The following is a 12,872-nucleotide window of genomic DNA, read 5'->3' as shown; positions in this document are numbered from 1 at the left end:
TTCATTAAGTCTGGGTCTGGGGTGAGGCCTGAGATTTTTCATTTTCACCAACCAAAACTCCAGAGGATGCCATGTGGCTGGTCTGAGGACTGCCCTTTGAGTGACAAGGCTCTAGCCCAGTGGTTCTCAAAGGATGGTGCCTGGAAGGACCAAGGATCCTTGGGACTTGTTCGAGATTTGGATTCTCAGACCCCACTCGGGACCTGCTGAATCAGAACCTCCGGGGTGGGGCTAGCAATGTGTGTGTGTTCTTACACCCTCATGTGATGCTGAGCCACAGCTCTGGCACTTCCCATCCCTGGAATCCACCCACAGCACTTGCTCATTCCTCTTGTGCTATGGGAACCATGTGGCCTGAGCCTAAAAGGGAAGAGACAGCTGTGTCTCAGCCCTTCCTAGGCCAGAAAGAGCCAAATCTCTGGGCATTAGCATGTGGGGGCTCTTTTCTGTTTTCAGATTCACTGTTGACCCCCAAACACTAGATCAGGAGACCCCAATGCAGGTGGTAAGGAAAGGGGCAGCTAGGGACCTCGTTCTGCTAGGGAGGATGAGCTGGCTCTCCACCGCCCTACTGTCTTCCCCCACCATTTGGTGCCTTCCATGTGGCTTGGGCTTTTACGAGACCTCATGGGCTCCTCCACCGAATGGAGACAGGCAGGCAGACCAACAAGTATTTACAGAACGCCACGCACACACACACAAATTATGCGTTTGCACTTTCCACAATCCTAAATCCCAGGTGTTGGGTATTTGCTCACCTGCAGCAAGTGTGTCCAAATATAACAAACACCAGTTTGTATTTCTGTAAAATCTACGTCTACATCCCTTCTTCTTTTTCTCCCCCTACTTCCTCCGCACCACGCTTTTAGTCACTATATTATTTTTTGAACTAAAGCACGTTCCCATTGATGTTGCTCGGTTAATATCGTTAACTACCCTCTTAAAATAAATCAATGGGTGTTGAGCACCTGCCAGACACTCTTCCGGCGGCTCGCATCTGTATGTGTGTTTTTAATTGTGGTAAAGTGCACATAACATACAATTCACCATCTTAACCATTTTTAACTGCACAGTTCAGTAGCGCTAAGTACATTCTCGTGGTTGTAAAACCAGTCTCCAGAGTTCTCCTCGTTTTGCAAAACTGAAACTCTGTACCCATTAAATAGGAGCTCCCTCCTCCCCCAGCCGCAGGCCACCACCTTGCTACTTCCTGTCTGGATGTGTTTGACGACTCTAGGCCCCTCCTGTAAGTGGAATCATACACTATTTGTCTTTTTGTGACTGGCTTATTTCACTGAGCATCATGTCCTCAAAGCTCATCCACGTTGTTTTCTTCCTTTTTAAGGTTGAGTAATATCCCGTTGTATATGCCACATTTTACTTATCCTATCATCCACCCATGGACATCTTTTGGCTACCGTAAATAATACTGCTGTGAACATAGGAATATAAACACCTGTCCAGGCCCCTGCTTTCAATTCTTTGGGGTAGACGCCCAGACGTGGAATTGCTGGATCGTACGATAATTCCATTTTTAATTTTTTGAGGAACCACCGTCCTGATTTCCATAACGGCTATACTATTTTTCATTCCCATAGTCCGTGTTTTATTTAATCCTCAGAACACGGTGAGTTGGATATTATTGACCCCGTTATTTAGATTAGGAAAGTGGAGCTCAGAGAGGTGAGGGCACCCGCCTGCGGTCACACAGGCAATAAGTATTTCTCAAGAGACCAGAGCCTCAATGTTCTCACAGTAACCCTCAGGTTGGCAGCTGAGAGAAATTTGCAGGGAAGACCTAAATGAGTTATTCTGACACTGCCAGAGGTCGGAGCTTTGGTGGGCAGCACCAGGCAGGCTGGAGAAGGGGCCGTGGCGCTTTGGCTGGTCCTACCCCCAAGGCTGGACCACGCGGGCCCATGCAAGGCCGTTTGTCAGCATGCCGTGCTCATGCACAGCAGCACAAGAGGCATCCTGCCCAGGGCCGGGATAGAGGCACCATTGCAGGTTTCTTTCTTACCCTTCTCTTTGCTTCTCCTTGGAACTAAATCTACCCATCAGGGTATAGTCAGACATCACCCAGGGTCCTCTTAGCACCAATTCCCAAATTTTGGGAACTGCAGAGGTTCAATAGGAGAGGATTTGCTTCTCACAGGAGAACAGCAAATGAAAGCCACTGGCCTGATGAATTTACCAACTCATTTTCTCTGGATATCTTCTGCCTCCTCCCTTCATTATTTAAGCCACGGTGGCATTTACCGAGAGAGAAGGTGTGAATTAATCCTGGGTATCGCTCCTCCGAGTGCAGCCAATGTTCTTGTTCTTGAAATCGGAGATGGGTAACCAGCGACACACACCCACGCCTCACCGGGCAGAGTCTGAGCGTGGCTGCCCCTTCCCCCAGCATCTGCCGAAACGGTGCGCCCAAGGGCAAAGGCCATCGCTGCGTTTCGGAGGCTCACCTGCCCTGCCGTGAGTCTAGTGTGCAGTGTCAGATGTCCCCAGTCCCCTGTACAAACTGTGTGGTGCAGAGTGTACGGAGGAGGCCTCGGGAGCTGGAAGACCAGGACCAGCCGCCTTGTAGTTGCCGTGCACAAAAGTGGCTACAGCCTGCGTGGGCCGTGGAATCAGGCCAACCGGCCTGGAACCCCAGCTCCTCAGTTTCCCCACCTGCGTGACCTCAGTAAATCCTGGAACCTCTCCGGGCCTCCACTTCCTCCTCTGCAAATGGGCAAAGAGGGTGGTTGTGAGGCTTCAGCGGGTGACCCGTGGGGCTCTTGGCAGAACGGGGGGCCCAGAGGCAGTCCCCAGGCCACAGGGCTCCTTGGGTGGGTACCTCCTCCCGGCAGAAGCCTGTCCCCTCCCCTGGCAGCTTCCTTCCTCTCTCGCCAGCAGCCCCCCCCCCGCCGCCTGGCCTGAGGAAGCTGAAAGCCCCAGCCCTTCTGTCTTTCCCCAGAAGAAAATTCCTCCAGGCCTTAATCATTTGTGTTGTTTCTCTCTTCCTTCAGTGTGTATCTGTCTGTCTGGTAATGAGACAGGCAAACAAATGCCGTGCTCCAGAGCCGATGTGATGAGACTTGGCGGGGCAAGCAGGTGGCTGGGGGAGGCAGAAAGACAGAAGGCAGAGCGGGAGCACCATTGTGCCACAGGGTGATTCGACGCGGCAGTGGTCCTTAGGCTGCAGGATGCTGTCTCGGCCTCGGCACTGGCCCGCCGCCCCGCGGGTCTCTTTTGGCACTGGTGCTTCCCACAGACCTTTGTGTTTCCCAGCTTTAGCCTTTGGAGCAGGAGCATGCCTGCTTCCCTACTGGATGCTATTTAGCACATCGTTTCTGGATAGTTCTCCTTGTTTCCCGGAGCCTGGGTTCAAATCCCAGCTCTGCACAGTTTACTGGCTGTGTGACTTTGGCCAAGTTGTTTAACTGCTCTGTGCCTCAGTTTCCTCATCTGTGGATGAGGCAGTAACACAGCCCTCACAGGACTTCTGGGAAGGCTACAGGGGTGAAGAAGGCTCACGGGTCTAGAGTATCATTCAGCGCAGAGCAGACACCCACAGGTGATGCGTTATTCTCTGTTGGCTTCCGCCTCTGAGCAGAAAAGATGTGTGAGTAGTGAAGCCATGCTTCCAGAAGCAACCACCTCCCTTTACCTTTCAAGGCAAACTCGGACCCCAGTATGTTTGATTTCAGGGATGGGTAATGTTTCCCCCAGATTGGGATTTGGGGAGTCATAGGGTTATCAACCTCTTTGGCTAAGGAAGACTGTCACAATCACTATCTACTGACACCCTCTTTCAGGGAGGAATACCCCAAAGAAAAAAGGACGTCATCTCTGAACAAAGAAGAGTCATTGTCAGCAATGGTGATGAGCAACTTGAAAAGAACATAACTGTCATGGATGCATTGTGCTTTTTCTCTTTTTTCTTTCTCTTCTCCCTTTCAGATCACCACCCGTCTGCAGATCAGCCTTTGGGACCACTGATCTAAGGATCATTTCGACCCCCTAGTCATTGACTAAGAGGCTAGAGGGGAAGGAAAAACTTTAAGCCTCAAAAAGGGGCTAGAGGCAGGGCTGAGGGCCTCCATGTTCCTCCAATAAGAACACAAAAGTGTTGGGGGAAAGTCTGCATCAAAGCAAGAGCCTCCTTGTTTGCAGAGCAAAGCAATTTAGGACCTCACACCCACACCCACCCCGCAAGGCGGACGCTGGATTTCCAAGAGCAGCGAATCAGGATTCCAAGTGGACAAGTGTCCAGAAGGGCCGCTCCTGCTGGCATGTCACCAGGATACATGTCTCGTCACAGCCACTGCTCTCTCCCCAGATGGAGCAGTTCCCCTTGCCACTGTGAAGTCTGTGACAGCTGAAGCGCGGGGACAAACAGGTCCCGTCAGGACACCGGGCAGCTTCCTAGCCTAGTGACGAATTGCAGGCGACTGGGGAGAATTTAAAACCAACCCAGCTGCCACCCAGGAGAGTGAGTAATCTCAACACTTAAGGAGAAGCCCCAGACCGGCAGTCATTCAGACACAGGAGACAGTTTTCCTGGACCCAGATGGCACCCAAGTGTCTCACCCTGGAACTTCTCTTGGACAAATGGACTTACCCATCCCCTGGTAGGAGATGGCCACCTGATGTGTCCACCCCTCCTGCGCCCCCCTCCCCCCACCATGGCATTTATGTTCATTCTGTCTTTCCATCTGTCTCCAGAACTTCCTCCAGAATCTCTGGAGCTTCTCTAGGGTCCACACAGCTGCCACAAGTCTTGACCCATCCATCACGATTCCCTGGTTTGCTCAGTGTTTGAAAATCAGAACACCAGTTAAAAATGCTTAATAACAAAAGTCTTGGAGATCACACACATTGACCTGACCTCACGTCTCTTATACTCCCAGTGTTTCAAACATGCAACTTCCAGCATCCTTTCTGGGGATCAGCCCTTGGAAGGAAATAGTTGGCTCTAAGTGAAGTCTGCTCTTAGCACCCGTATGGAAGCATTAAGGTGATACAGGTGCACAAGGGCTGGCACTTGCTCTCCGGGCAAAAGGACGACGTCTGGGGGCACTGGCACTCTCGGCAGTGGCAGGGCTGGAAGGGGCTCAGTGGAGGATAAAGAGCTAAACAGAGGCTTGGAGGTGGGTCTCTACAGCTATGGTTTTTATCTGAACTGGCAGTTCTGAACGTACCACCAGGTCTCCTTCTTTGACAAACTAGAAAGGCTTTTCCATTGGCCCGCCTCCAACATTCTAAGATGATGAACAATGCCCTTAACAGGGCTGTGCTCTCCATGTTGGATGCATATGGCGGAAAAAGCAGGGCCTTCTGACTAAGTGGAGGGTGTTTACTTGTTATTAGACTAGTATAGACCTTTGGGGGCAGAAAGACTGAAAGCTTATTTTCGCCATGTCCTAGGCCTGAACTTGCTCATCCAAAAAAATATATTATGGGCTTTATGCACTAGACCATATGCTTATCACCAGGGGCCTGGGGGCAGGGAGAACTAAAACAGAATCGAGTCTCTCTTCATTGGCGTGGATACTGGCGTGACAGCATGCTAAGGGAACACACAGGAGGGGCAGCTACCGCGGACTGTCCAAGGAGGGTCTGGGGTCTGGAAATGCTTTACAAAGGAACTGATACCAGACCTCAGCCTTGAAAGCGGAGGCAGGGGAAGGAAGGATAGGGTGGGGTGGGACTCAGGAGGGATAGGATGTGCAAGAAGGCTTTTCCAGAAAGGAGAAAGAACATGTGCAAAAGCATGGAGGCATGGAGGCATGGCTCATCCCGGGAAATTGTAAGCAAAACAGAATGGCTGGAACCCAGGGAGGCTGAAACAGGAGGCAGGGGCCAGATTATGTATTACCTTGTACACCGTGCTAAAAGCCATGAGAGCCCTTCTGGAATTCCACTCTCTCTGAGAAGTATTTATAATTGGCAACTCACAACATCCCCAATTTGTAAAACCTAAATAATTTTTAAAAACCTAGCAACCCTGCTTTATAAGGGGAAAGAGGCCCTGAGTGGTGAATTGGTTTCTAAGACGGATCTGTATTTACAATTTAAATTTGATGCTAGGAACAGTTGGCAAGAGGACTTGGAGCAAGTGACTTAAAAACCAGAGCTCTCTCTCTTATTTTACCCTCCAGTCATATTTCTACGCGAGGTGAGGGAACTACACCATGACTGGGGAGAAGAATGAGCTTCTTCCAAAAAAAAAAAAAAAAAAAAAAAGAATGAAAAAAAAGATTGTATCGTCTTGAGCAAATATGTATGCTTCTTACAAAGTGCCTGCACTTCAAATGTTCAAAGAGGAGAGCTTGTTTTCTTTCACATCAGCCTGGACTCATCCACCACCAAAAGGTGCACCTCACCTCACTCTTGGCTGACGGCCACAGTTGCTGTCTGCTCCCAGATCTGGTCACAGCCAAGGACCAGAGGTAGAACCCCACCTCTGCCCCCCAACTTGCCTTTACTTTCCCCAGACATGGTCTGATGTCTCCCTGAGGTGCACTAGGACCCCTGGCCAGGGTGACTGGATGGCATCCATTCTGACCAGTTGGATGTCTCTTCCAATAGACCCGTTGTTAAATATCTTTACTATCACTCCTGCTCCAGGCCCCTGGATGCCCAATCATATGGCACATAGATGCCAGCATTCTCTTTCAATTGACATCTGAATCAGATTTGCAGAGGGATGAGAGTTTTCCCTCCGGAAGCTTTAGCCAAGGCCCCAGCTGTGAGCCTAGGATGCCCATGCCTATGGCATGGGAGCTTGTCTGGCAAGCCAGGGGGATGGCGCCATTACTGAACTTGACTGGACCAATGGGGCATTTTGGGGAGACAGGCGCTCAGTGCTTCCACAGTCTTCTTTATTCACCTTCCCTCTTTATAAGGTTCTGAGGCCAGACCAGTCTCTCAGGAAATCTCTGGGCCTGTGGAAGATCCCTGGGGAATGGGTTAAGTTCTAAGACCCACTGCCTACTATTGGCACAGGGGGAAAGAACCCACAGGGCAGGGCAGTCTAGCAAGGTGGTCAAGAGCACAGGCTGTGGGGTGTCTGGGTGGCTCAGTCGGTCAAGCATCCGACTCTTGATTTTGGCTCAGGTCGTGATCTCTTAGTTTCTGAGGTTGAGCCCCACGTGGGCCTGTGTGCTGACAGTGTGGACCCTGCTTGGAATTCTCTCTCTCTCTCTCTCTCTCTCTCTCTCTCTCTCTCTCCTTCTTTCTCTGCCCTTCCCCCACTCGCTCTCTCTCAAAAATAAATAAAAATTAAAAAAAAAAAGGCACAGGCTTTGGCTTCTCACAGAACTAGGGTCACTTGCTTGATCAACAAACCTCTCTGAGCCTCAGTTTCCTCATTGATAATTTGGAGACAGCCACAAGTACCTAGCTTAAGGAGGTTCAGTAAGGATTGAGTGAAGTGGTACTTTAAAGCAATTAGCCCATGTTTGACACAACAGAACTCAACAAATAGTAGCTCTTGTTGCCAGTGGGAGGTGACCATTGGGTGGCCATGAGGATAACATGTATTAACATCTATGAAGCACTTGGAATGGCCTTTGGCTCCTAGCAAGCACTCAGTAAATCAATAAATGCTAATGATCGTCATCACCTTCATCTTCACCATTATCACGATGACTGTTATTATTGCCAGTTACCTCCTTTGAAACCAGAGACTCTTTTATGTTCATGGAGATCCTCTGGGCAGGAGGGGATTGGGTTGCAAATATGGAGGTCTGTGCGGGCCTGGCCTCTGTTTACCAGGTCAGGGTGTGATGTTGGATAGGTGAAGTTGCTTCCCGGGGTCAAATTTACCCTAACTGTAAAAAAGGGAGGAGGTTTCCTAGGGGGAAACTCACACTTCCTTTCCATCCTAAGGCTGTGTGGGTGTCTGCTTTGCCCAAGGATGCCATGCACGGCCATCACTGGGCCAGTGCAATAGATGTGTATTGAATGCTCTGTGTGTTGGGTTCTGGGGACACCATGGTGGGCAAGACAGCCGTGCCTCACGCTCCTCTCTTGTGGGTTACATGTAAGACTGAAGCTCAGGGGACAATCAGAAAAACATTGTAGCTTACAACTGGGTCTAAAAATTGGGGCATGGCATGAATCCATGGGGGCTGTTTTATCAAAGCCCCATCCAACGTTGGATGTAGAATTTGAATTTGCTCTTTGTTTGAGTGCTTTGCAGAGAATTCATCTTTCTACATTTCCTTTTCTCTTCCAGCCCCAGGGAGGCATTTTCACAAGTGCGCAAGTTAGAAGTTGAAAACCATCACGGAGGAAAAGAAACGAGTCTCTCAGAAAAAGCTTCGGAAAGAAAATCCTGCCCCTCATAACCCATCATACGATTACTTGGGCAGGACAGGACCTCTGAGACTACCATACCAGAAGCTTCATTTTACAAGAAAGCGGATGGAGAACTTAAGAAAAGTGTATCTCAGTTTTTTCGACCTGATATGCATATACAATTCTCTTTCCTTGTTCACTTCTCATTCCTTAATCCTTTGAATATTTACTCCAGAAAGACAAGTCTTCCTTCCTTCCTTTTTTTCTTCTCCCTCCCTCCCTTCCTTCCTTCCTTCCTTTTTTCCCCTTCCTTCCCTCTTTCCTTCCCTTCCTCCTTCCCTCCCTCTCTTCCTTCTTTCCTTTTTCTCTTCCTTCCTTCCTTTCTTCCTTTTTTCCCCTTCCTCCCTTCCTTCCTTCCTTTCCTTCCTTTTTTTCCTTCCTTTTTTCCCCTTCCTTCCTTCCTTCACTCTTTCCTTCCCTTCCTCCTTCCCTCCCTCTCTTCCTTCCTTCCTTCCTTCCTTCCTTCCTTCCCTCTTTCCTTCCTTCCCTCCCTTCCTCCCTCGCTTCCTCCCTCCCTTCCTTCTTCCCTTCCTTCCCTTCCCTTCCCTTCCCTTCCCTTCCCTTCCCTTCCCTTCCCTTCCCTTCCCTTCCCCTTCCCCTTCCCCTTCCCCTTCCCCTTCCCCTTCCTTCCTTCTTTCCTTCCTCAAAATCACAAGGTCCCCACTCTTCACTGCCTTCCAGAAACAGCCATCCTTTTACAGAACCATCGTCTTCTCCAGCAGGTAATTTTCCATCTCCCCTAGCATAGGGGAGGTCAAGTTGGGGAAGGGTGGGCATGCCTGGTATAATAGCACCATGGTCTTCAGTGTGATTCCAGGTCCCCCAGGAAGGACTATGATAAGGAAGACAGAACCCTACTCCTGGCGCCCCTTACTGGCCACTGTGCCAGGGCTCTTAACCCACTGAGCCCCTACTGGCTACTCAAAGATGGGCTGGTTCCAAGGGTTATATACACGACTGAGCTTGAAACCTGGCTTTGAAGCAGATATCAGACCTGTTGGGATTCTAGTCTTCTGCCCCATGTCCTTCTTCCTCCAGTCACGGTGAATCCTAGATACGGCTCCACTCCACTTAAACACTTGTGGGGCAGCCTGGGGGAGGGATTGAAGTGGGAGGATATTCTCAAGCTTGGGTCACAAGTGGTCTAGCCAGGGGTCACCCTGAGGACAGGGGCACCAAGAAGGAAGGGTAATGCCACAGAAGATAACACATTTGACCTGTCTGACAATTTTCCCCAGGGTCAGCCTAAACAGGGAACCTCCCAATGAAACAGGTCTCCAGGGGCACACGCATAGCAGAAAAGCCCCGGGTTTTAAATATATATATGCAAATGTCCTTCTTAGCTCAGGCCTTCTGGCTTATTCCTGGATACACTGTTGGAGTAACCTGATGTGGGGTGTGGGGGCTCTATAACGCATTTGGCAGGAAAGTGCAGCATTATGCACAAAGTGATTTCCTGACTGTTTTAAAAATTAAAAGTCCCTGGCATGTAGAAGCTATTCAGTAAAAGTTTGGGGAATGGATAAGCCAGGGATGCCTGAATGAGTGCAGCACTCCTTAGGTTTTTATAGTAGAACAATGGGCAGCTGCTGATCCGTCCCTCTCACCTGGCAAGGCCAGCAAGTGGTTTGGGCCAGGCAAGCCCACATCTGGGAGGAGAGAGGGAGAACTGGGAGGAAGGCCCTCCCCACCGGGTCATCCATCACCCCAAGACTTGGCTTGCCTGATTTCCTTTCCGACCCTGGTTTTTGAGGCGAACAGCTCCGGAAAGTAGCGTGTTCCTCTATCTCCGCTTGGGAGAACGTCATGTATTAACTGAACAGTATTTGTGAAAGTTTGCGGAGCTCTTGGGGAAACCGAGGACGAAGAAGAGGCAGACAGAGGGGTTCTTGAAGTGCTGTGGAGTTCACAGAAGGAATTCTTGGGTTCCTGAGATGGGAAGGGGCAGGGAGAAGAGAGAGTAGGAGGTGGGCGCCTCCCCCCGGGTCTGGGGTCTGGGTCCTTAGGGCCTTGGGATCCTGGCGTTCCCCTTTTGAGGGACGTGTCGGCGTAGCGGGCCCTAAACTCGCTGTGATAATGAAGGCAACAAATGGGACAAAGGAGGGGGCGCGCGCGGCGCAGACTCGAGTAGGGCTCCGGCTCGGCCGTAGCCCCAAGGAAGAGGGGACCTTTTGCCCACTCGGCGACCTCACCTTTTCCCTGTCCTGGGCCAGGAAGCTCTCCACAGGGCCCCTCAGAACCCTAGCTACCTCCCCACCTGCCCGCCGCGGGTTGGACGCTCTTTGTGGCGCTGAAGCAGAGAGACCGCGAGGAGCGTGCGGGAGGTGGCCGGGCGGGGCGCGAGTCTCAGCCTCCCGGACCCACGGCGGGTGCGTCCCGAGCCGCAAGTGCGCACTCCTGGAAGTCCCGCGCCAAGGGCAGGGGCTCGCGGTCCCTCCCCACCTCTGGAGAGATCCCAGAAAAGCCGGGGCGAGACAGCGCGCCTGGGGGCCCCCGAAGACCCCCCCCGGCGACGGTACAGACTTTCTCGAAAGGTCTCGGTCTCGGTATCGGCGCGGGGAGCGCACGGGAACCCGGGGGCGCAGGGGGCGCCGCCGGGTTGGCTGAGCGTCCAAAGCCAGGCGACAGCGAGAGTCTCAGCGCAGCCCCAAGCGCTCCGCCTCTAGCGGTACCAGCCGGCGCCCCAACGCCGGGCTCCCGGGCCGGCGGGAGGATCGTGTGCCAGTCCGTGGGTACTGGGGACACTCCCCTTCCCGGGAGCCAGTGCAGAGCCCCCGCCCTCCGCTCCGACCCGGGGATCCCCTCCCCCAGCACAGAGATCCCCGCGCGCCCCCTGCCCACTTTGCCAAGGCGAGAAAGCGGCCGAGCTGGAGACAAAGAAACTCCTGCCTCCTCCACTCTCGGCCCCTCCGCCCACCCCAGACACTCCCCGGCGCCCTCCCTCGACCCGGCGACAGCGCCCGCGGACAAGCTAGGGAAGGGGGGTAGGGTGGGCGAGTCTGCTCCCTGACGCGGGCCAGCTGGAGGCTGCCCGTGCTCCCCGCTTGGGGACACCCCACGGCAGCCGCGCCCCCCATCCTCAGCTCCCCAAACCGTCCCGGTCCCCCGGCACCGCCTCCCCGGGCCGAAACCTCCCCCCCACTTCTCCAGCTGAGCGTTAGGGGGGCGCGGCGCACACAAAGCGGGTGTGGGGGGCGGAGTACCGGGGTGGGAGAGATCCCGCCAGGGCTCCGCACGGGCCTGGGCGCAGCTATTTACCCGATTTCTTCTTCGATCTCCGAGATGTCCGCGAAGATGAGGAAGACCACGAGCAGCGTGAGCGCAGCCAGCATCCAGCTCCGGAACTGCAGCTGCATGGTGGGTTCGCGCCCGCCGGGACCCGCGCGGGCCGGCGCGAGGAGCGGGGGCTGGAGGGCGCAGCGGCGGGCGCCGGAGCCTCCGCGCGCGGCGCGCAGCGGGGCAGACACCCTGCGCTCCGGGCGAGTGCGGGCCAGCGGCGGCGGCGGCGACAGCGGCAGACAGGGGTTGCTCAGGCGCGGCGAGCCCGCTCGCTCCCTCTCCGCTCCTGCCCGCCCCTCCTCTCCCCTCCCTTCTCCTCCCTCCCCTTCCCCTCCCCTCCCTCCTCCGCCCCGCGCGGGGCTCTGAGTGCAGTTTGACAGCTTTGCTCCGCGCCTCAGCTCGCCTCCTCCCACCCTAGTCAACTCCAATGTCCAGCCATCCGCCTTTGCTTCTCCCGCCTGGTTCTTCTCTCAGCTCCCGAGGGCGCTGGGATGTGGCCAGAACCTGCCACTCCCCGCCTAGGGAGGCTGGGCTCGGGGCACCGCGGGCGTCCGGGTACCGCGCTGAGCCCAGGGAAGAGCGCGCACCGCCCGGCGTCCCTAGACGGCTGGCAGACGCCCTCCCGCGCTCGCTCTTTGTCCAGCGCCCTCGCTTCCTTGCAAAGTTTTGGCGACACAAAGACCTACACCTGGGGACTGCCCCCAGCGCTCGGCGAGGAGGCGGTTTCAACCAGGCAGATGTTTCAGCAGTTGACGAATTAGGAGGGGTGGTGGGGGAAGGGGAGGAGAGAAAAGATACCTAAGATAGGCCAACTTCGGCGGAGATGCAGATTGCAATTTGAGGGCCAGGTGCTCAGCCCGTGAGAAACCACCCCCTCAGGGCGGTCATCTTGGTCACCACTGATACAGCCGAGAGTGGATCCGGAGAGGCTCCCCGAGTTGCCTGAGGTCACACAGCCTTGGCTAGAACTCTGGGCTCTTGCCGGAGTGGCGGCTCTACCCACAATGGCGGACTCAGCGCCCACCCTGCCTTGGCCCTCGCCCTTCTAACTCTGGGCTGGGCTTCCTCTCCCCAGCTCTTACCCTCTCCTTGCAAAATCAACACCCCCCACCCCCGCCACCCAGTCCTACCTTGATCTAAAGGCCTCCTAAAAAATATGGCTCCCACAAAGGCCTCCTAGAAAATATGCCCCCCATGCCGAATATTTTTCGCTTCTCCAGCCTTAGACAATTTAACTCAAATTACAT

At 53.6% G+C, this 12,872-nt stretch overlaps 1 protein-coding gene across 1 annotated transcript in view; it reads right to left on the bottom strand.

Moving 5' to 3' along the window:
- Positions 1 to 11,853, bottom strand: part of ST8SIA2 (ST8 alpha-N-acetyl-neuraminide alpha-2,8-sialyltransferase 2) — a 67,450-nt gene extending 55,597 nt beyond the window's left edge. Inside the window, exon 1 of the mRNA XM_058736688.1 lies at positions 11,605 to 11,853. Coding sequence (XP_058592671.1) covers positions 11,605 to 11,702 — 98 coding nt within the window. The 5' untranslated portion in view covers positions 11,703 to 11,853. The remainder of the gene's footprint in view (positions 1 to 11,604) is intronic.
- Positions 11,854 to 12,872: the final 1,019 nt, after the last annotated feature.

The sequence above is a fragment of the Neofelis nebulosa genome, chromosome 7, assembly GCF_028018385.1.
Source record: "Neofelis nebulosa isolate mNeoNeb1 chromosome 7, mNeoNeb1.pri, whole genome shotgun sequence".
Taxonomy (NCBI): Eukaryota; Metazoa; Chordata; class Mammalia; order Carnivora; family Felidae; genus Neofelis; species Neofelis nebulosa.
This window is presented reverse-complemented; position numbering and strand designations above follow the sequence as displayed.